Raw genomic sequence first — 20,219 nt, forward strand, 5'->3', positions numbered from 1 at the left:
ACATAAACCGCCATATGTTGTCAGCCGTCAGGGGGGGACTTATTTTCCTGCTGACAGGCAAAAAATAAACGAGAAAGGATCCCCACGCTTTACCCTAAATCTATCCGACCGCAAGAACCGAACTAGCATAAATGATCAATAGTTTAAATTAACATAAACTTGAATTATTCAGGATTGGCTGAAGTACATCGGCTTGATACTTTTGTCAATACGACTCGTTGCCAGAGGATTGAAAGTTAAAACGGTTAGTGCTTTTGTTTAAACATGAAAAACATGAACTTAAATGTTGAAAGGTTTCATACCATTAAGCTAGCACGGAAGCGCTAGAAGTTTCTAATGCTAAAATCGATGTTCCAAACTAGGGAAAAGCTGGTGGGCGAGTTTGTTCCCTCTGGTTTAACTACTTTTAGATTTAAACCAGTTTTAAACAACTCAGAAACTGATTTTATTGTTCTCCCTGTCACCGTAATAATAAACTGAAAGATAATAAATAAATATGATATATATGTTAATACATAAACTTAAAACTAACTTTGCCATCGTCAGTGTATTTGTCATGGAGAAATCATTCAAAATTCCTCGGGCTATCCTGGTTTTGAACCCCAAACTGCTATTTGGATATTTTGCCAGATGAAAAATTACCCTAGTCCTGACTGTTTTCGATCAAAGCTGCGTTTTTAGTTCAATTTACGAGTAGTACATACGTGAATGATTGAATCATTGAATGAATTATGCGTGAATAATTGAAATTTGTACGTGGGAGTGAATGAGGCAGTTAATGATAAAATGAAGAAATGTGTGAACGAGCGTTTAATTGGGTGTTGACTTAGCTTGAGCTCGAGTGTTAAATTTGTATGTGAATGAACGGCTGAATAAACTCCTGAATGGCAATATTTAAGATGAGCTCTTGTGAATGATAAAACGCTTGAAGAAGTGACTGAGTGTTCTAATATTTTATGTTCAATTTGTAATTCAATGAAGAGCAAGTGCATGAGAATGAATGAGCGAGGTAGTGATCTATTGTGAATGTTACATATCTGGGGTAAGTGAGTAACTGGGTGAATGAGCCCATGAGGGTTTGTGCTGGATGAATGTTGATTATTATCTAACTTGGGATGTGTAAATGAGCTAGTGAGCGTTTGAGATGGGTGAATGTTGGATATAACCTGAACTGGGTTTAGTGAGTGAATGTGGCCATTGTGAATGGTTTGATCCAGACGAATGATTCAATCAGCTGAGTTATATTGGTGAGTGAATGTACCAATTGCGAGTTTGAGGTGGGTAAATGTTTGATATGAGTTGTCAAAGTTGTTGTTTGAGTGAATGGGTGGATCTAATTGGATGTTTCATATCAGCTGAAGGCTGAATGAGTGAATGAGCGAAGTAGTGATCAAGTGTGAACGAGTGTTTAACTTAGCTGTTTGTCTTAGCTTGAATCGAGTTGGTATGAGTAAATGAGTGAATGATTGAATAAACTAGTGAATGACAATATTTGAGATGAGCTGTTGCGAATGATAGTGTTTGAACAAGTGATTTAATATTCGAATGACATTAGGTGAGTGTTCGAGTAATACAGTTCGATCTTGGCTTAGTTGAGTTAAATGAGTGAATGTTTAATTAGTTTGAGTCTTGTCAGTGAATGAATGACATATGACATTCGTTCATAGACTCATCGATCAATGTAATGTTGAGTATGAGCGTGAGAGTTAAGTGAAAATGAGTGTTCGATTCTAGTATGTTTTTAAACGATCGTTTTAAATATTTGAGTAGTGTGAATGTCTTCACAAAATGAAGTTGGTCAAAGGTGATTGAAATGTTAGTGATTGAATGAGTGTTGAGTGTTATATGAGTTTACCTCAATTGTGTATGTGTGAATGAATGAGTGAGGTTTAGTTGAACGAACGATTAAATATTTGAAATTTCGGAGTTGGTTTGAATACGTGGGGGGTTGTGAGTGAGCAGGTCATGAGTTGTACACATACCAGATCTGGAAATCTGTTGATATTCTTACGAATGTTAATTATTATGGAGGTACGGTGGCCTTGGCGTTGATTTGAATTCGTGGTATTGCGATTATCGAGCGAAACTCAATAACTGACAACTAGGTCATGGAGAAAATCCTTATCTCTCCGCGCCTTTTCGTTCGTTTTTTTTTAAATTTTTCTAGGGCCTGTTCGAAATAAGAGATGATTATCCTTCAGGGCCCTTAACTACCGTCGAGAAAGGGCCCATTACACGGTAGCCTCAGCCTAATTTCAATTCCGAAACACGCGCCTCGGCTCCGGGCACGTATCCAGCGGAAAACAAAGCAGTGTCCAATTATCGAAAACCTCCTTGGATCGAGACGGAAGCCGACTTCTGGGTTGAGAACGTTTCCGGTGTCCTTCTCACATGCGATTCAATTGATCGGTTCAAGCAGTCCTGGATGCAATCAATCTTTTTTGTTTAGTTCTTGTATATATTTAAGCACTATCCAAGCCTGAAAGTCAGCGATTATCGGGCAAATTCATAACTGCTCGAATATTTCAACATAAACAATAGATGGTAATTGTAACTTTATAATCTTAAGGATTAACCATTTGTAGACTTGAATAAACTTCGGGGTTTTGTTATGTCTAAGTTAGCTTTTTCTGCCTTGGTGGTTTGTTAAAGCTGCCTGGTTCTCCTGGTCATACATTACATCAGACGTGTTGCCATTCAAATCTTTCTTTAAAAAATAATTAATAATATAATGACAGAGTATCGTGATTTGAATTTCAATAAAATAATTTAGTAGGAAATAATTTTTAATTATTCTCGTACACCTTGAGACTTCCGTAATAGCACGACAATCCCTAGATTAACGTCAAAACCTCGGGGGAATTTGACTATAGTACGTGACCCGGTGAGATAATTAGAAAACGGCCATTATCTCCGTTGCCGGTGGCGAAACCGAGGATCGGCCGTGAGTTTGCCAACCGGGGAAAGTGTATTTATATGCGGGAAGGTCGGACCCGTTTCAGTTCGTTGCACGGTCCGGATCGGATCCCTTGTTGGGAAACAATTTGAAAACCGGCTTTCACGGCTCGCCAGGAAGAAGAAGAAGAAAGCCGTATTGTTCCCGGTCGTTGTTGATGATGTCTGGCCTTCGTGTTGCATTGTTCCATTCCAGATTTCGAAGGGAAGAAGAGCCAAGCCGTTTTTCTTTTGAACCTCTGGATGTCAAAAGACCGGCGGAATAATGAAGCCCCCACAGAGATTGAAAAATTTTTCCCCTTCGAAACATTAAGTCTACAAACAAGAATTCTTGTTTTGAGAAGAAAATAAAGCCTACTTAAAAAAATATTATCCCACGTTGATTCACCCAATATGATTAAATATTTCAACACTGACCCAACAGAGTAAAAAATGATTATTCGGAAGAATCTGAAGATGTTCTCAATAAATATCAAAACGTTTGCACGATAAAGAAAATGTTTTTCTAAACCTACGTCACACCAGACCGCATCTCACGATCTCCAAATAATCATTAATTAACGGTAACCAAACACCACACAAAAATAAAATTTTCCATGAATTTGATGTACTGTCTACATTCTAAATAAAAAAAAAAAAATAAATAAAAAAAAAATAAATAANAAAAAAAAAAAAAACGACAAATGTTGGAATGAACCAGTTAGCGTTTTATCTGGGTGGATGTTTCAACCGAGGGTATGAGTTAGGTGAATTTTACAAATTATCTGAGCTGGATTGGGTGGGTACATGTTCAAATTGAAGGTACAAAATGGGGAGATGTTTGCTAAGTGAATGTTGAATATTAGTTGAGTTGGGTTGAGAGAATGAATGTGTCTCTGTCAATTGAGGTTTGATCTTGGTGAATGTTAATACTAACTGAGTTTAGTGAGTTAGTGAATGTTGAAGTGAATGATCCACTAAGTGGTTGATCTAGGTGAATGTAAAATGTTAGTTGAGTTGTGTTGAGAGACTGAATGTGTTTGTGTCAATTGAAATTTTGATCTGGGTCAATGTTTAATCTCATTTGAGGTGAGTTGAGTTAGTGAATGTTGAGCTGATCCGCTGAGGGGTTGAACTGGGTGAATGTTGAATTTTAGTTGAGCTGGGTTGAGAGAATGAATGTGTCAATTGAGAGTTTGATCTTGGTGAATGTTTAATATCAGCTGAGTTGAGTTAGCGAATGTTGAGTGAATGATCCACTGAGGGGTTGAGCAGAGTGAATCTTAAATATTAGTAATTTTTATTTTTTTCAGTAATTACGTGGAGTAATTTTACATATCAGCTTAGTGGATTATTTAAATTGATTTTTTAAAATATTAATTTTACAATCATAGCCCTGGTCCGCTAAATGTGTCGTAAACGTGAGGGGGCTGGTCTTAAATCATATTTAAATGAAACTTTTACTATTATTGAAAACTGGTATTTATAACTTTTTTTAAATTTGCTTTAAATAGGAGAAAATTACGGTATGTATTAATGCTTTTCGATGCGAGAATTGTTTGGTAATTTAACGGGAGTTCCAAGTTTTTCCTTAAGGAATTCAAAATTTATTAAATTTTTCTTTCTTTACTGAATCCAGGACACGACATAATTATATGTTCCATTGACCTTATATCCGTGCAGTTTTTATTAATTGTAAAATTTTGGCGTGTATTTTGCCTGGAGAATTTTGTAAAAAAACCCTTTCTTAGACATTCAGTATATTGGATGCCATTTCTTCCATAAATTTTGTATATGGTGTTTAACACTGAAACACTCCCTCTAGCTGGTTTTGCCAATTTGTCCACCTTTTCGTAGAATTTGATACCAGCATGAGCTCTGATCCAGGCGAATTCAATAACCTTATTTTCTTTAAAATTTCAAAAATTATAAGGTTATCCTTCGCCATGAAATTTCTTTGTTTTTTACTTTGACATGAAATTAGGACTATCGGTAATTATGTCATTTTTTTAAACTAAATGACTGGGAGCGTTTGAAAAAGCGTACAGTTCGGCTGAGCCTTTCTTAAGCAATTTCTTAACCTGCACAGAAGGCCTGAAAATTTTCCGGTGGTATATTTTGTTCCTGGTTAAGTTTGTTGCTTTTTAACAGGGCTCAGCTTCATTTTTATCCAATAGCATTCGGCACATCGCTCCCTGGGCATTTTATCAAGCACTCATAGTGGTATAAGGCACAACCATTACCAAAATTCATTTTAGAGCTTTCTGTATAAACCCTATGATTTCCTGGTTCCTACCGGAGAAAAGGTGTTTGCTACATGTTGATCCATATCCTGATAATCTGAAACAGAAAACAATTTCTATTTCCTCATAGAAAGCGGAATATTATGTGGGACCTTAGAAAACTAGTCACTAATAGGGGGCGTAAGGGCGTCGGTGGCCGCAACGGTTTCGGCGCTCATCACTGTAAGGTAAAGGTCCTGGGTTCGAATCCAGCGGCCCTGCATTCGAACCCGACATACTTACAAATGGGATTTTTTTCAAAAACACCGGCACCCCGAGGGTTGATATAACCTCTGCTGTTGCGAACCCTCGTAAAATTAAAAAAAAAAAAAAAAAAAAAAACTAGTAGGGGCGAATTTTTCTTGCCCAGTATTTATATATTACTGCTTTGGTACATAGTGGATTTGGATTACTTAATGCTTGAGTGTTTGAGTGAATGTGCCAATTGAGATTTTGAGCAAAGTGAATGCTACATGTCAGCTGAATTGGGCCGGTGACTGAATTTTTTACTGTGTCGAGATTTTTAGGTTTTGGTACGTTAGTTTGTAATAATTTTCTGCTTCCTAAGCTGAAATTTAATCTGTGAATAATAGTGTGCGTGGTAATTGCAATTCATCTTGCATCAAGAAAGGAAGTTTTCATGCAGTCTTCGTGCCGAATTGGGAAGATCGGACGAAAGATTAATCGAATATCCGGCGTGGGGAAGGTTTTTCTCCACCGTCATAATACGCATGTCGTATCATCAGGGGAACGTTTCGAAATGCAGAATGTTCACGAATAATCTCGGACAGATTGGAATGGAATGACTCGTCCTTATTTCCCTCGTGATAAAAGCCCGTTCTCAAAACGGTAAAACGCGCCTTCGAGAGATTCGCCGATTTGCAATTCAATTTGCGAGAATTAACGTACACCGATCCGGCCTCAGGGGAAAAACAGCGGTCTAGTAGAAAAATCACAGTTTATTTCGTAGAATTTCAACTGCGATCGGACATTGGCCCGGGTCGATTTCCAATCGATAACATTTACGTCATTACGGTTTCGCTTTAATGGAAATTCAATTACCCCCGCGGGGGATGGGGCGAGTTGGAAAACTTTTGGTTTCTATTCGACTGAGGGGGCATAAAATTGAACAAGTTTTAATTGGAGGGAAAGAGTTAATTTTTGTCGTCTCTCTGGAAAAACCATCCACCCAATTTTTGGAATCATTTTTCCACCGCATCCAATCACGCGAGTTCAGATCTTATTAAAAATGGCGACATCCTTCAGGGTGAATACGTCAAAATATACCCAAAACTGATAATAGAAAGTATTTATTTATCAGAAACGATCTACAGTATACTAATACAATTGACTATATCAATCCATGATTGATAATGTAAAATTATTTGCCCGACCAATCAGTCAATGATATTGGTACATGTATTGTAATATACGTATTTGGTGAATTATTGATAATTTAAATGTACAAATAATTATACAAGACAAAATTTTATAACAGTATTATAAAATTAGAGTTATCAATCTATTATAAAGGCCAATTTAAAGGTGCAATTAAATATAAAGATCAAAAATTTATAGCATGATTTTTTCAAGAAGCGATATTTGACCAATGATTGATAATTTAAATGTTCAATTAAATATGAAGATCAAAAATTTATAGCATGATTTTTTCAAGAAGCGATATTTGACCAATGATTGATAATTTAAATGTGCAATTAAATATGAAGATCAAAAATTTATTGCATGATTTTTTTCAAGTAGCGATATTTGACCAATGATTGATAATTTAATTGTTTAATTAAATATAATTACCAAAACGTGATTGCATTATTATACAAGTCGGGATATTTGACCAATGATTGATCATTTAAATGTACAATTAAATATAAAGACCAAAATTTATAGTACGATTATACAAGAACCGATATTTGACCAATGATAGATAATATAAATAATCAATCAGCTATACTGACCTACAATTTATTAAATAAAAACAGAATATTTGGTAAATGTTTGATAATATAATTGTACAATTTATGGAGGTTTTGTTTGTAAAATATACGTATAAAAAGAAAATTATATATTTTTTTATTGATAATATTACTGATTGATCGAAAACGTAAGAAGTTTCGATCTGAAAAATATTGTCGATATTTAGGAACGTTTTATTTTAAAAAGTACAAATGGACGATGATTCAATGAAAGAATGGTAGTTGTTTTTAATTAGAAATTATGTTTTATTTTATTTTATTCATTAAAATGTTATCTCGAAGATTTTTTATAACTTTGTGTACTTTTTGTTTCAGGTAAGGCAGAGGATATTTCCCATGTATTATATGTTAACCGTAAGCTTTTAAATGTAAGTAAATTCAACTTTTTCTTTAATTTTGCGGATTTCTCGAATATTTCCTTGTAAAAAAAAATGAAAACAATCGCTCATTACCACATCGGGTTTCACAAACTTGGGGTCTGATCTTTCCCAGGGTGGCGCGATCGTTGGCCAACGGGTTTCACACGTTCCAGCCAGAAGCAAGGGAAAGTCAAAGAAAAAAAGTAGAAGTTTTCGGCAACTGGCTGGTGAAATTATTACAAAATCGTCAATAATTGATCCCTTTCGATGTTATTATTCCGCGAGTCAGATTGTACCCGCAAAAAGAGACAAATAGTCACAAATCAGCGTCCAAACGAGGTAATAAATAGATAAAAAAATCCTTTCGAATTTTATCCACCCTTCTGGTTGCGTGTACCAGGACTGGCCGAGAATTTCAGGGGCCAGGACCGGTTCTCCGGAGGAATCCGGACTGGGGCACCTGCTGTCAAACGGCACGCAACGGTGCCCCGCCCTTTCATTGATCAAACACAATGGGATTTCAGTTGTCGATCTGTTGGAAAAATTGACTTCACTCGAGGTGTAAAAGAAGGCCGTTGTTTTAAGTACAAATCTGGTTTCCTCTCAAGCTCACTTTCACTCAAAACATGCAATATAAACTCCCAAGTTTAAAATCTATATTTTAGCTCTTATCTCGCAGGGAGAATCGTTTAGAATATCAAAATAATCAATAATGGCACAGAGGCATGTGTAACTTTCTTACAAATCCACATCAACAGCCATGAAACATCAAATTGATATTTGAGCAAGGTTTTTGTTTTTTACTAAAGTGTCAGGAAGAATTTTTGAAAACCAAATAGAGACATGGCTTTGTTTTCAAAAACACTTGTTCAAATATGAAAAGTTGAGTATAAACAAGGTCCCAGATGTTATTCAAATCACCACGTACATAACTGTCGGCTGGTATCCTGGGGATTTTTAACCCAGGGTTAAATCGGCGTTAAATTATGCGTAAGGGTCGTCTATTAGCAACGGGGGCATTTTGCGTTTTATCACATCATTATGCGATTTATTCTAGGCGGTTGTGGCCCAGGGGTAGAGGCGATCTGCTCCCACGATTGCGGGTGCGAATTGGCGCTTTCTTTTTTTCCTTTCCAGCCTGCCATGATAAATTGGCATGTTTCGAATGCTTTTTTGAAGATGTTGGGGTCTTATTCTGTTATTTGATGTTGTCGAAAGCTTGGCTTTATATAAGAAGAGCATCCTTTAAAAGGGAAAGTCCCACGCGTTACGAAATCTCTGGCAACAACAACCGTCGACTTTGGCATATTTCGGCACTGTGCTATTAAAGTAATAGCTAATAACACAAAATTTGCACAGTAGTAGTTTTAAGAAAATTGTTTCAAAATGATAAACCCTTGGAGTTTTACACTACGTTTAAAGTTTGGACTTTGTCCCATAATAAGTTAAAAACAAACCAGCTATCGAATACCTACTTATTTTTTTAAATTATGCTGCTTTGTCTGCAGAAATGGTTGGTAGTTAGGGTGCAAAAAATAAGGTTATTATGGACAGTGATGGTTGGGAATGGCCGGAAATGGTTCATTATTACGATGGTCTGTGATGGGTTGCAAAGGATAAGAATGGTTCCTGGTTACTGATAATTGAGAATGTTTCATGATCAAGGATCGATAAAGTAGGTTGTGTGGTTAGTGGAGGAAGGTTGGGAATGGTTTTTGATTTTTGGAAGCGGTTCGTGGTTGGGGATGGATAAAGGAAGTTAGGATGGTTAGTTGAGGTTGGGAATGGTTTTTGATTTTTGGAAGCGGTTCGTGGTTGGGGATGGATAAAGGAAGTTAGAATGTTTAGTAGGGGTTGGTAACGGCTTTTGATTGTTGGAATTGATCGTTACTGGTTATGGATCGTTAATGGTTGATAATATTAACGGTTCATCGTTCGGTTGACTCTTGATTGTTGGATATGGTTCATGGTTATGGATGGTTAAGGTTGGTTAACGTTGTTATGAATGGCTTTTGGCTGTTTTAAATGGCTTCTGGTTAAGAATAGTAAGCTCTTGATAAGAATAATTAGAAATGGTTAGGGTGGTTTGTAGTTAGGGCTGGATAAAAATGGATAAGATGGCTGGAAATTGATTAGTTACTTCTAGTGAAAGTTAATGGTTGTTAACAATAAGGTCTCTGACTGTACTGTAAGTACAATAATACAGAAAAACACTGTCACTGCTCTAATCTAGCTAGAACTCGCTGATGGCCGGGTAAAGGTAGTAGAGAAAGACCCTGTGGGTAGTGATGATTAGAATTGATTATTGACGGTCAGTGTTGACTATGAGTTCAGGAATTCAATCCTATTGAAGTATTTCGTTGCTAAGTTTCGCCTTTTGATCATTTTTACAAAGAGTGCACTAAAATATAACAGATTTTTTTTCGGCTGATCCACCCCATGCAAGTAGGAGAATCCAAAGGGTGGAAAAATATAACCGGCTTATACAAAGACGGAAGCAAAAAATAACAAATGGGTTGTTAATCACCGTCAGGTGTTCGACTTTCCTGTTACCTATACGTAAACGTTGGGGGAGTAAAAAAGCCCAGAGGAAATTGCTGCTTGGGCTTCGATTAGGGAAGTTCCCTTAAGTAAAACAAGAAGCTTTTCCTAACTTCGTTGCTGATCATGCTCTTAATTGAATTGGCTCAGAATCAACTGTTAACAGTCAATATCAACGATTCTTTAAACGAAATGATTATTTGTATTTTTTTTTGTTACACAGGCGTCCTACTTCTAAGATGATATGGATATAACACGCATGGAAAATACCAATCGTCTCTCTTTATCGACTGATTTAACTACGCGTCGTTCAAAGTTTGAAGAGCGATAATGTACGGACCCAAAAACAACAAAATATAAACAAAACTTTTACACCCAATCTACTGAATATACCTTTAAATTAAGGTTAAAAAGTAATTTATGAAAAGGAGATGATTTAGAAAGATATTCGTCACAAAAGCCTGACAAAAGTGAACCCGCACAAGTAGCACGCTTGTAAACTTGTAAAAACTTTCCTTTTTTTCCAGGTTTATTTTTCATGCATTTTATCGTCTACGGGGGATAACCGGCTAACCCTTCTTATCCCAGCTGTAAATTGTCAACCCCCTAACCCCCTTGGAAAAATTTACTTTCAACATATATCTTTTATTAATATATTATTTTATTAATTAAAAAAAAAGTGCTGATTTTTTTCTTCACTCAGAATAAAGCATCGGCGTTGACTAATGTTCCTGAAAATAAAGATGGACGGCTGAACAATGGTCAAGGTCTAAGGCATCCTGAAGTGACACTGCAAGAATGGAAAGTGGTTTTTTTTATTCTTTGCAAACTTTTTTCCGGCATGCACTACCAACAAACAAAAACTTTATTTCCTCGTTTCAAAACATATCTGCGATCATCGATCATAAAAAGCGACTACCAATAAAACAATGCAATTAAAAAATATAAACGAAATATGGTACTTTAAAAAGAATTAGGCGTTAAGAGATGAATCTAAAAGCCTAGAAAAGCTGGGCGATGTAAAATGAGTCTGGTAAAGATAGCAGTAAGAAGTAGTAAAGACTAGTAATGGTTACCTATATGTTTATAAATGATCACAGCTAAGAATGGTTAGTGATGGTAGGGATGGTTCAGGTTGGGTAAAGTGTTTCTCTATTTATTGTATTAATGGTATGTTTATTTTTGTTTTATATATTATTATTTTGTGAACATATCGGGTTAGAAATGGTTGATAATGGTTAAATTAATAGTGAATATTAAGAATAGCCGTTAAACATGGTACGGTTGGATGTTTAGGAACGGTTTTGATTGTTGGGAATGATTTGTGGCTAAGGATGATTTATTGGATAAAAATGGTACATAGTTCGGGCAGGATTAAGGAAGTTATGATCGTTAATGATTTATGATTACAGCTTTTAATTGTTGGAAATGGTTCATGGTTTGGGATGGTGAATGTTGGTTAAAAATGGTTCGTAGTTATGACAAGATAGAGGTTATGATGGATGGATGAGGAATGGCGTTTGATTGGTTGGAATGGTTCGTTGTTAGGGATGGTTAGAGCTGGATAAGAATGATTCATGGTAAGTGTTTTTTGGTCAGGGTTGGATACAAAAGGGTAGGATGTTTTGGGATTTCTTTTAATTATTGAAAATATAGTTGAGGATTGTTAGTGTTGGATAAAAATAGTTTGTAGTTAGGGCAGGATAAATGAGGTTATAACGGTTGAAAATTGCTTTTAGTTGTTTGAAATGGTAATCAGATTGGGATTGTTAGTTTGGAAAGAATAGTTCATTATTAAAACAGGATAAAGAAGTTTATAATGGTTAATGATGGTTGAGACCTGCTTTTAGATGTTCGAAATCGTTCTTTGTTTGGGACGTTTAGTGTGGAATAAGAATATTTTGTGGTTAGAGTAGAAAAACAGGAGTTTATAATGGTTATTAGTGGTTGAAAATGGTTTTTCAATGGTAGGCATGGATCGTGGTTTGGGTTGGTTATTGTTAGATAAGAATGGATGACTTGGATTACAATTGGTATAATAATGTGAAATTCACTAATTTCGTGGTCCGCTTAATATATTACAATTAATTAAGGTTTTTAGTTGAGATAAAAAAGCCAAAGCACGAGCGGGATTCGAACCCACGATCTTCGGTTTGATACGCCGCTGCTCTACCACTTGAGCTGTCGTGACCTCGATCCTCTCGGACACCAACTTCCCATCTCAACCACGATTACACGACATTTGAAAAATGGCAAAAAAGAGGGAAAATCCAAAAGGTGCGGTTGAGATGGGAAGTTGGTGTCCGAGAGGATCGAGGCCACGATAGCTCAACTGGTAGGGCATCGGCGTACGAAGCCGAAGATCGTGGGTTCGAATCCCTCTCGTGACACTAACTTTTTCATTTCAACTAAAAACCTTAATTAACTGTAATAATGTAAAAGAAATTTAATGGTTAGGAAAGGTTCATGGTTTGGGATAGTGAATGCTGGATATAAAACGGTTCGTAGTTATGTCAGCATAGAGGTTATATGGATAGTGATGACTAGGAATGGCGTTTGATTAGTTGGAATGGGTGATTATTAGGGATAGTTAAAGCTGGATGTGAATGGTTCCCGGTAAGAGCAGGAAAAAAGGAAGTTATAATTGTTAATGTTGGTTTGGAATGGCTTTTAATTATTATAAGTGGTTCGAGGTTAGGGTTGGATGCAAAAGGGTACTATGGTGGGGAATTACTTTTAGTTGTTAGAAATCGTTCTTGGTTTGGGATTGTTACTGTTGGTTAAAAATGGTTTGTAGTTTGGACAGGATAAAGGAGTTTATAATCGTTAATGATGGTCGGGAATTGCTTTTAGTTTTTAGAAATGGTAATTGGTTTGAGGTTGTTAGTGTTGGATAAGAATAATTCATTGTTAAAAGAAGATAAAGAAGTTTGTTGTTATAAATAACTGCAATAACTAGTAATGGTTGGGAATTGCTTTTAGTTGTTGGAAATCGTTCTTGGTTTGGGATTGTTAGTGTTGGATAAAAATGGTTTGTAGTTAGCTCAGGATAAAAGAGTTTTTAATGGTTAATGATGGTTTGGAATTACTTTTAGTGGTTGAATTGAAATGGTTAGTAATTTGAGATGGTTGGATAAGATAAGTTCATTGTTAAATCATGATAAAGAAGATTTTAATGGTTAGAAACTAGCTACAATAACTATTACTGGTTGGGAATTTCTATTAGTTATTGAAAGTATTTCTTTGTTTGGGATGGTTAGTGTTGGATCAGAAGGTTTTGTAGTTAGAGCAGAAAAAGGTAGTTTATGATGGTTAATGGTGGTTGAAAATGGCTTTTAATTGGTGGACATGGATCGAGGTTTGGGATGATAAGTTTTGGATAAGAATGGACGGCTTGGATAACAATTGGTATGATGAATAGTAATGGCCTTTTATTGTTGGAAATTGTTCGTGATTAAGGATGGTTAGCGCACGTTAAGAATGGTTAGTGATGGATGGGAATGGTTTTTGGGTAAGAATGGTTTATGTGGTGGTAAAAAATGGTCAATCATGGGTAGCAATGCTTAATGATTGTCATGAAAGTCTTGTGATGGTTACAAACTGTGAGGGTTATTAAAGGTTAGTGATGATTAGAAATGTTTAATTATGATGGGTGGTTAGGGTTGATCAGTTCTGGCTAAGAATGGTCGGTGATGTTTTGGATGTATGGCAGTTGTTCGTTAGTGGTTGTCCACGGTTTCGGGATGGCTATTGACCCATAGTCAATCAGATTTTCTTATTGAAATTATTTATTAACTATATCACGGCCATCCTCGCCCCGACATTCTCGTTTTTTCTTCACTCAAAATCAGATAAGATCACCGTAAAGACTTAGAAAGTTTATTATTTTTATTTTGTTTAAAAGTTGGTGTCCGTCACTGCCACCTTTATCATTGGGTGTTAATTTGACATGTTCTTTTATTTGTGATTTGTTTTGGGAACGGACGAAGACAAACTAAGACCCGATCGGTCCTTCGACTGGATGCCTTTCTCCGGTCCACGCTGGAATACCTAAAGACACGAATGCTAATACCCATTGTCTGGGCGACCTTTCATTAGGCCCGGGCTCAAATTCCAACGGGAACGATATTTCTCGAAAGAGTTTTAATGAAATCTAAGCCGTCGAACTTGCTTAAGTGAACGGCTCGGCGGCTTTTTAAAGAGAGAAAGTCGTTTCACCGCGCTCTCTCTGCTAGATTAAAATGTATATTAAAAAAAGATTTCTCGCCATTATTATATATATAAGTACATTATACTGCATTGTAGTCACACAATAAGGTCGATCGGCGAAAAATTTTTTTATCATCACTGTCAAAGGTTGTAAAATTACTACACCTACTAACTGGAATTTCCCTCTTGGAAAATACATTTTTTAATACATTTTACCCCACTTAGGAATAATTGTTAAACGTACTTTCAAAACTTAGAAGAAAATAGGCTCGGTTAGAAACATTGTGGGATTTTCACTGACATTTCTAAATAGTAACAGGGTCTTAAAGATCAGGGATTACCAGGACTAATAAGAACACCAGAAATTATTAGTAAAGATTAGTTTATGTTAAGAACAGTTCGCGAAGATGAGAACAACCGATGGTAATGAAAGGCTACCGGTGGGAAACTGGAATGTCGTGGAAAAATTAATACTGTCTGGTTAGGGTTATAAGGAAAATAGAAATCGTACGTGGATAGGGATGGTTAGAGCTGGATAGGAATGGTTCGTGGTTGGGGATGAGTAGAGAAGGTAATGGTGGTTAATGATGAATGAGAATGGCTTTAAATTGTTGTAAGTGGTTCATGGTTAGGTACAATGACATCTGCATACTGTTTTTACACTGTTTAGTGACCGTTAGAAATGGTTAGTGCTGGATAAGCATGTTTCATGGTTTGGAATGAATAGAGAAGGCAATAATGGTGAGGATGGCTTTAGATTAGAAAGGAATCGTTAGGTACTGTTCGCGATAGATAAAAACGTGTCGTGACTAAGGATGAATACAGAAGATTATGATGGTTAATAATGGTCGGGAGTGGTTCTTGGTTATGTATTGATGGAGAAGGTTGTGATGATTAATAATGGCTTGAAATGGTTTTTGTTCGTTGGAAATGAATTGTAGTTAGGTAGGTTAGATTTAGGTAAAATGGTTTGTTAAGATTAGGTATGGTTCGTGATTATGGGTGGATGTAGATTCTTGGTTAGATTTAGGTANGATAAGAATGATTCGATGTTAGAGATAAAGAAGATTATTATGGTTTGAATGGCTTTTAACCGATGAAAATGGTTCGTGGTTTGGCATGTTTAGTGTTGGATTGCAATGTTTTGTGATTATGGAATGGCGGTTGATTGTTGAAAATAGTTTGTAGTTAGAGATACTGCTGATATAAGAATGGTTAGTGATGGATGTGAATGGCTTTTGGGTAGGAATAATTAGGAATAGGCCGGAACGGTCAGGAGTTAACCATAGTTATGGTTATAAATAGTTAGGGTATGTTGTGAATATTTCATGGTGTTTAGGAATATCTTGTAATGTTTAGTGTGGGTATTTTGATTAGAAATCTTTAGTGATGGCTATGAATGGTTCATGGTTATGGTGATTAGAATTGAGATAGATGTTGTTTAGGATCCAGGTTCAGAAACGTCTAGTGATGTTAGCAACCTAGTTGGGATGACAAGGAAAACATGGTAGGGTGGCAGTGTTGTTATTGAACATAATCGCGGTAGAAAATAGGTAATCTTAAGAAATGGTTAGGGAAGATGGTTATTAGAGTTAGTGATGATAAAGAAGGTTGGTTAAAGCACAGTAAGAAATAAAGTTTGAGGGAATATAAGAAGGATAAGCTATAAGGATCAAATCGTTTGTGTAATTTTGATACATGACGTGTACGTTTGAAAACTGGAGCCAAGTGGATCATAGGCCAGTTGACACCTACGCGATATCGGGAGGTCGTGACCATAGGGAGTCAGTCCGACAAAAAAACTCCTGCTTGATAAGCTATCGTAATTATCCCGGAAACGCCCGTTTTTCTGACAGAGCGAGATAAACGAAAAGAAAACCGAGTATTTCAAGAGGCTCAGATCACTCGGAAAAAGTAGTTATCTATATTGACACAGTGTTATCTTTTGATTTATCAGTAAACAAAAATATTGTTCAGCTGCTGTCCGATTGGATTCAACCTTGTCATATGTTTACAAACCAACAAGAATTTTTTGTAATAGTTTTATGCCGTCGTGTACTAGGAATGATATTGACCTAGGCGATGACGCGTGGAAACCTAAACGGAAAATCAATTTATTCTGGTTCACCTCAGTTTTGCCCTCTTCCCTACAATGAACGATACTTTCACTCTAAGAAAAAAGAAATTGTGTCACCCGTGAGCTTTTCTTGTACCGCAGCACCCGTGGGCATATAGAATGCGATGAGGGAGGAAGAGGACTCTTTCACTCAATAACGTAAAGTTTTGCTATGATGCAATTAAAATTATCCATATGAATTTGAAATTGTCGATATGTTATATTTTCCGTGTGCCGAGAGACGAATTTGTTTCGGTAATGTTCAGCACGAGGTTGCTACAAAAAGTTTCCTTTTTTAGTATATCCTAAGTGAGTTGTTGCCATTATTTCGTGTTTTGCTCTTTGGGGAAAAATTTATGTTTAAAGAGGGTCAATAAACAGTCGATTTGTTAGTTTTCGTGTATACCCTAGACTAGTTTGAGTATTAAAAAATAATGGCGGTAGAAATTAGTTAATGATTGAAGAATGGTTAGTGTACTCCAGTAAAGATGGCGAGGAAAACGTACAGATGGTTGTGGATAGCTAATGGTAGTAATAACCTAGTTAGAATGACACGGAAAAGTAGAAATGGTTAGAAATGGTAAAACCGTGTTGTTTAGGACCCGGTTAGGAAAGCGAGGAGATGGTTATGGATGGTCAGCCATGGTAACAACCTAGTCGGGATGATAAGGAAGATGGCTAGTGTTGGAAATGATTGAACAATGGTTAGAGAACTGGATTTGTTTAAGACCCAGTCGGGATGGCAAGGAAAATATACAGATGGTTTTGGACAGCTAATGGTAGTAGTGATCTAGTTAGGGATGGCCAGTGATGTTAACCACCTAGTCAGGATGAGAAGGTAAAATAGAGATGGCCAGTAGGTATTACATGTACATAATGGCGGTAGACAATGGTAATGATATTAATGAATGATTAGGGAAGATTAGTACTTGATACCTATTCTATAGCGACGAAAAGAAATGACAAATGTACCGTGAAGAGTTTGCAAACAATGGGTGAAAAGAATTGGCAAATAGGTAAGGTAATCAGGTAACTAGCTAGAGAAGGATAAAAAAAGAGAAAGTTACAGTAAAAACCTTACAAAATTTTGAAACAAGTGCATTACGATGACTATTGAAGAGCAAGTAGTTATAACTCTACTATTTTATAGCGTGTATTTAATATTTCAAGCAATTGTATTACATGCCTGTTTATCTCTTCCCCGGATCCAGACCGGATGCCGCCCTGGACCATCCTGGACACGCTAATTATTTTGCGTGACGAAGTTCCGGTGGGGGCTTGAGATGGATCACTGCTTGGAAGAATGAAAACTCTGTAAAAGCTCGAAGGCGACGGGGCGCAGAGTTTAAAAAAGGAAAGGAAGCAGTAGTTAAGGAAGAAGAGTTCAAGCCAAGGTTTTTCGTCATATGATTGATAACTGCTTCAACTGGGGAAAAAATGAATAAGCAAAGAGTAAAGAGTATAACGAAGGAGGGTTTGATTGAACATGGCATTTCTGGTGATGTAACTGCTCAAAGAGTTTTGTAGACCGTGTGACCGGTTTATTCTTTGGATCAAGATACAGGCAAACTGATTAAAAATATGAGCGTGTATGAGACCTTTATGACCTTTTTATCTAATTAACACGATTGTTTGGAAATCTGTGCGTGTCGAAATGACTGAGAATAGTTCGATTGTGTCTGATGTGATTTTCTGGTTGTTTCAGGTCGCACGAGGAGTCGTAAGGGTCGGACGGGAATGGGGGCGAACATGGGTAAATCCTCGTCGTTCCTGGACTCGCTCCCTTCGGCCCAGGGGACCCTGCACGTCGTGATGCTGGGTCTGGACTCGGCCGGGAAGACGACCGCCCTCTACAGGCTCAAGTTCGACCAGTACCTCAACACCGTGCCGACGATCGGCTTCAACTGCGAGAAGGTGAAAGGCGCCTTGGGCCGGAGCAAAGGGATCTCATTTCTCGTCTGGGACGTGGGAGGCCAGGAGAAGCTCCGGCCACTGTGGAAGAGCTACACGAGGTGCACCGACGGTATCGTGTTCGTACTCGACTCGGTGGACCTCGAGAGGATGGAGGAGGCGAAGATGGAACTGGCCAGGACGGCCCGTTCTCCCGACAACGCCGGAGTGCCCGTTCTAGTCCTTGCCAACAAGCAAGACCTCCCGGGTGCCAAGGAGCCCAAAGAGTTGGAGAAACTTCTCGGCCTCCACGAGCTCGGCAACGCGCACATGTGGGTCGTCCAGCCGGCGTGCGCCATCACAGGCGAAGGTCTCTTCGAAGGGATGGACGCCCTGTACGAGATGATCGTCAAAAGGAGGAAACTCGCCAAGCAGATCAAGAAAAAGACGAGGTAGCCCTCCTGCCTCTAAGCCTCCCGGCACCTTCCTCAATTCATGATACGGATAAACAAAAAGCGTTACCTTTTCAAAATATCGTGTAAAGTTGGGAAGTTGACTGATCCCAATTTGGACAGACAAATCGTTTGTTAAAATCCGCCCCTCCATCCACTCAGAGCGGAGGGGCTTTGTACTTTTAGTCCTCGAGAGTGTGCGTTGGTTTCGAAAGCTTTAATTTTTTGTTTCAATTTATTTTTTTAATCAAATCCTCATATGTAGACAAATTATTTTATATAAGTAATATTTTTAAATTATCTATTTTTAATGATTAAATCTAATTTTTATCTTATTTCCTGGTTTTTATAGACTTGTCTTGTAATATATATTTAAAAGAAATAAGAAAAAAAAGAAATTTATTTATAAAAAGAAGAAAATTAATCATGATTTGGAATGGCTTTTCCATTTTGGAAAAAGAGACCAATTTAGAAAAAAATAACGATTGCGGAGAGATAAAGAGATATCATCAAAAAAACTTTCGACTGGGAATTTAAAATCTAGTTTTATAAATTATTGTATACAAGAATAAATTATATTTATTATAAGGAGAAAAATCAATCGTTATCTGCACGTCTTAAGTTATTTTCACTGTTGATTTAACGAGGTGCGGATCAGACAATATGAGCCTAAGTCTTTGAACGGTTCGGTTAGATCGAATCGCCGATTTTTTTCTATTCTTCACAGAGCACTGGAAAAAAAAAATCACATCGCTTTCCCAATTTTCCAAAGTCGGACTTTTCGAACGTGCTTAGGTCGTGCCTTTCGCCTAAACGCCTTTTACCCTTTCCCACACGACGACGTACCGAATCCCGAGTAGCGTGCGACCGGAATTTGTTTGCATCTTTGTATTTAATGTATATGTTTTTATTATTATTAAATGTGTATAGTGTATTTTTAATTGTTGCCATTGTTTTTGAAGATTTTTAAGTTGTTCTTTCCACTCCCACCACCCTGTAAAGCCCAAAATTGTATAAAGATTGTATTAAATCTCATAAAAAGTATATATTAATGAAATGGAGACCCCACTACTGACTGCCTGTATTTATGCACGAAAATCGCCTCAATTTGATTGTAAATAGGTTTTATATTATTAATTGATTGTATAGAAATAGTGTTAATAAACCTACTTACCATTCATCTTTTTACTTACCACTATAACCTCTCTACCTACTTAATTATTGACAATCAATTTAACTTTTAGAAATTTAAAATGTTTCCCATATAAATATGAAACCTGTTTTCTCTGCTAGTCTATTCTGTAATTATCAAAGATGAATGTCAAAGATGAAGAAGTTAAGAATAACAAAAAACGTTGATAGAAAATGATTAAGTAACATAAATAACGAAGAAAAACTGCTTGAAAATTAATACCAGAAAATGCTAAAACGTACCCCAGATAATT

General features: G+C 36.8%; 1 protein-coding gene and 1 non-coding gene across 3 annotated transcripts in view; both read left to right on the forward strand.

Annotated features, from left to right (window-relative positions):
- LOC106671145 (ADP-ribosylation factor-like protein 4C) overlaps positions 1-19,954 on the forward strand; it is a 51,706-nt gene extending 31,752 nt beyond the window's left edge. Inside the window, exons 1-2 of one of the 2 annotated variants that reach the window (XM_014402005.2) lie at positions 16,346-16,591; positions 18,138-19,954. In XM_014402005.2, coding sequence (XP_014257491.1) covers positions 18,170-18,778 — 609 coding nt within the window. In that variant the 5' untranslated portion in view covers positions 16,346-16,591; positions 18,138-18,169 and the 3' untranslated portion in view covers positions 18,779-19,954. Of the gene's footprint in view, positions 1-16,345; positions 16,592-18,137 lie in introns of those variants that run through there. The other variant, XM_014402004.2, reaches the window with a different exon arrangement.
- Positions 12,425-12,497, forward strand: Trnar-acg. Its single transcript has one exon. It is a non-coding gene; the product is annotated as a tRNA-Arg (tRNA).
- Positions 19,955-20,219: the final 265 nt, after the last annotated feature.

The sequence above is a fragment of the Cimex lectularius genome, unplaced genomic scaffold (assembly GCF_000648675.2).
Source record: "Cimex lectularius strain Harlan isolate CLEC.00 unplaced genomic scaffold, Clec_2.1 scaffold39, whole genome shotgun sequence".
Taxonomy (NCBI): Eukaryota; Metazoa; Arthropoda; class Insecta; order Hemiptera; family Cimicidae; genus Cimex; species Cimex lectularius.